Here is a 3,588-nt window from a genome sequence, read left to right as displayed (position 1 = left end):
TATTATTGAATTGGCACATGCCATGCCTTAATTATTAGAACAATAATAACATCACTCACAGCTCCAGCCTATATATGGCTGAGACAAACTATATTTCAGTCCCATGGCATAGGCATAGTCCCATGGCATTTAAATATGCTTTAAACACTAATTAAAATATCCCATTTGCAGTACAGAAACAGGATTAGTTGTTGTTTTGCCATCTTGTGAATTTCTGTCTAAAGCAGGGGTCATAAACATGTCCGAACGAACAGACAAATGTGTCCGTGGCAAAGACTTTTTCTTGTCTGTGGTATAACTGTTTGATATGATTTTCTTTATTTTTTTAAATAATTAATAATGTTCTTATTTTGATCATAACCACCCAATCACTGAATAAAGTCAAGGTCGTTTTTTGAGCCCTCCCATATACAGGTTTAATGTTTTTTTTTTTTAGTTCAATGTTTGTTTTAAAAACAAGGGAAATTTTACGTCATCTTGTCCCTAACACAAACATTGAATGCCATTAACAATGAAGAGAATTACATTTTTGTGTTGGCACCGTTTGTTTCACATCACCATTACATCACATAGCTAATCAACATTAGTTAGACTTTAATATATTAGCGCCCTTAGCGTGCATGTAATTTTTTCATTTTCAGAATACTGTATAATTGTAATGACACTGATTTACTATAACACTATGGCACATTAGGCCAACTAGTACTATAGTGGGTATCAAATGTTTAATTTTCAAGGACCCCTTAACTCTGAGAGTATACACACTATCAGAGTTACAGACCTGTTATGCTCATTCAGGGAGCTATACCTCCATGTGTTTCTGGTAATATTATTGTCCACCCATTTTGTATGTCTGTGGCAAAAATTGATTTTTTTACAAAAATGTCCACCACAAGCAAGCATGATGGCGGTGAGGTGACCCGTGTCTAGGCATGGTATGTTGCATTTCTCAAGGTCATATGACATCAGATAATTGTGACACACTACACAACATGTCTTTGCATCATCAAACAGTTTGAGTGGGCCAAGTGATTTTAGGTAAGGACAGCGTGGGTGTTTTTTTGTGTTCACTTTCTTGGGTTATTGCAAAGTCACGCCACAAGGGGGCAGCTAACACACGTTGGTGATGGGTCAGAAGTTAAGAAATCACATTGTGTCAGGTCATTGACAAGAAACATTTCATGTTCCTTGAGAGCTCTGTAGAAAATATCTTTGGCTCTTTCCTCCACCAGAATCCAGTATAGGCTATGAACCTTTAGTGTTCTTAATCTGGGAATGACAAAATAGGTGTGCAGATATATCTGAAGTTCTGAACGCACTGCGTTGAGAGCAAAAAGGAGGTAGCCAAAAAGGAAGGGGCCAATTACAGACCCGAGGTTTGTCCTTCGGGACCCTACCCTATTGTAGGGGGGAAGTAATGATCACAGGTTTGCCCATGATTGCATTGTCCAGTGATGATGACCAAACTTGGCTCATTTTCATATCAGTCATGCGATCGTTGCTTAAAGGGATAGTTCACTCCCAAAAGTAGTGGATATTTATTCGTTTTTGTCACATTCCTTAGCCAATAATTTGATGACCCTATGGAGACACAAAGAGTCTCCTTTCTGTCTCCCTAGGGAACCACTGCTCCACCAGGATACAGTAACTACTGTATATTGGAAAATAAAATAAATATGATTAACTGAGTAAAAAGCAGTCCATCAAGTACGTTTCAAGTGGAGCAGCCATTTGGGGTTCCGTTCCATGTGTCCTTCTCCTTCAGGGTAGGTCTCCAAAGGTCTTGCGGCGAGCTGGCCCAGTCTCTTTGGGCTCATTGTCTTTCCCCATGCCTTCAAACATCAGGATCCTTCACACAGAAAACATGTCAACATGTTGTATGCCTCTCTCTATACTGACCTTTCTTAAACGGGGGCGGACATTGCCAAAAATGTATATTAAAAAGGAAAGCAAGTCGTGTATGTGAAATGTGTGTGAAATGTATGTGAAATGTGTCCTCTGCAATTAACCCATACTGGGAGCAGTTAGGGGTTCAACGCTTTTCAAGTTAATAACCATCAGCTTTTTATCATCTTAGGGCCTCAGTTTAACATGACCCAACTCTGTGGGTCACCACTCAGTCTCTGAAAAACAAAAGTGGAAAAAAAAGTGTTGTTTGACTCACAGTTTGAGTATGGCGTTCCTCTTCCCCAGCATCATTTTCAGGAAGTCGGTGTAGTTGATGGGTCGGGGTTTAGTGTCCTGGGCTGACCCACCAACCACCTCCGCCATCATCTTTTTCAGTTCCAAGTGGGTTTTGGCCACGCCCATCTTCTCCAGCATCCGTTTCAGACCCATCATGTCTACACGGCAAAATCCTCAGTGTTAATTTAACTCTGAGAGTGTATAAATGTAACCAAATGGACCGGTACGGATTAAATTAACATTTATACTCTCAGAGTAATAAATGAATAAATTAATTTGAATTAAGTGCAGTTATTTGGAACTATAATCTGAGAACAGATTATTATGATCTGTCATTGCTTTAGTTTAAAAGGACAATATGGCATGATCTTATCCATAATAAGTTCATTAGTTGACAATAAGAATACATCAGGGCTAGAAGTCCCTTATCTGTAAAAAGACAATGATCATTTTGTTTACCTAACTCTCCTTGGTCATTGAGATCAAACTCCAGGAATTTTTCTGCAGTAAGAGAAGATGTATCGACGTGTCAGTTTGACAAAAGGATATTATGAACTTAATATTACAGTGTATCAAAATCACATGTTTAGTTTATCCTCACTTTTAAACATTTCAAGATTGGAGGCAAGCTCTTCCACTTCTCCATACAGAGGATCTGACAGAAAGTTCTAAGGAACAGAAAATGTTAGAAAACACTGTACATCTTCCTGTATTCTCATAAGGCCTAATGACATGACTAAAACCTGATGTTGCACGCCGGGGTCGTGCGATGAAAATAGCCGATCTACAAGCTCACACCACAGTTGCATCTGTGACGGGTTGTGAGCTTCTAGATCGGCTATTTTCACCAGAATAGTTAAGCATAATATATTAATATTCCACACACCTCATTAACCAAGTTAAGCTTTTCTTCTTGCTGAGACTTCAAAAGGCCATATGTTTTGCCGCCTGTTGGACAAAGCACCACATTTCTTTAGCCTTTTCAATATGGAAAGGAAAGAAACCACTTGACATTGTATATAAAACAAGTAAAAAACTGCCTGACAGTGATAGCTGAGGCTGTCAGCTACAGTATAAACATCCAAAAATACAATTAGGCAGAAGACACTTACCTTGAACATTTTTCGCCATGTCTCTCAACTAAGTGAATAAAAAGAGTCTAAACTTCAGTAAGAAATCGAAAGTTAAATTATGGTAGAGTCTGTGGTATTGGGTGCAAAAAAAGGAAGTAGGAGTGATGCTTAGCTGGAAGTTAAGGCCAGCATGTGACCACTTGTGAAGTTCCCTTTTTGTAGTTCTTCAAATGATTGATTAGGACAGCTAAAGAGCTGGGAGAACAGTGCGAGACACATCTACAGTGAGCAAACAGTACATGCCATGCCTTCAAGTCGAGTCGAGATGCAG

At 39.0% G+C, this 3,588-nt stretch overlaps 1 protein-coding gene across 1 annotated transcript in view; it reads right to left on the bottom strand.

Annotated features, from left to right (window-relative positions):
- Window positions 1-3,384, bottom strand: part of LOC308318514 (allograft inflammatory factor 1-like) — a 4,344-nt gene extending 960 nt beyond the window's left edge. Inside the window, exons 1-6 of the mRNA XM_080768095.1 lie at window positions 3,297-3,384; window positions 3,071-3,132; window positions 2,786-2,852; window positions 2,644-2,685; window positions 2,165-2,342; window positions 1-1,849 (exon numbers count right to left, since the gene is read on the bottom strand). The exon at window positions 1-1,849 is cut by the window's left edge and continues 960 nt beyond it. Coding sequence (XP_080624221.1) covers window positions 1,762-1,849; window positions 2,165-2,342; window positions 2,644-2,685; window positions 2,786-2,852; window positions 3,071-3,132; window positions 3,297-3,315 — 456 coding nt within the window. The 5' untranslated portion in view covers window positions 3,316-3,384 and the 3' untranslated portion in view covers window positions 1-1,761. The remainder of the gene's footprint in view (window positions 1,850-2,164; window positions 2,343-2,643; window positions 2,686-2,785; window positions 2,853-3,070; window positions 3,133-3,296) is intronic.
- Between the last annotated feature and the right edge of the window lie 204 nt (window positions 3,385-3,588).

This window comes from Protomyctophum bolini (assembly GCF_963924005.1).
Source record: "Protomyctophum bolini genome assembly, chromosome: 7".
Taxonomy (NCBI): Eukaryota; Metazoa; Chordata; class Actinopteri; order Myctophiformes; family Myctophidae; genus Protomyctophum; species Protomyctophum bolini.
The sequence above is the reverse complement of the archived record's forward strand: the minus strand, read 5'-3'. Positions and strand labels throughout refer to the sequence as shown.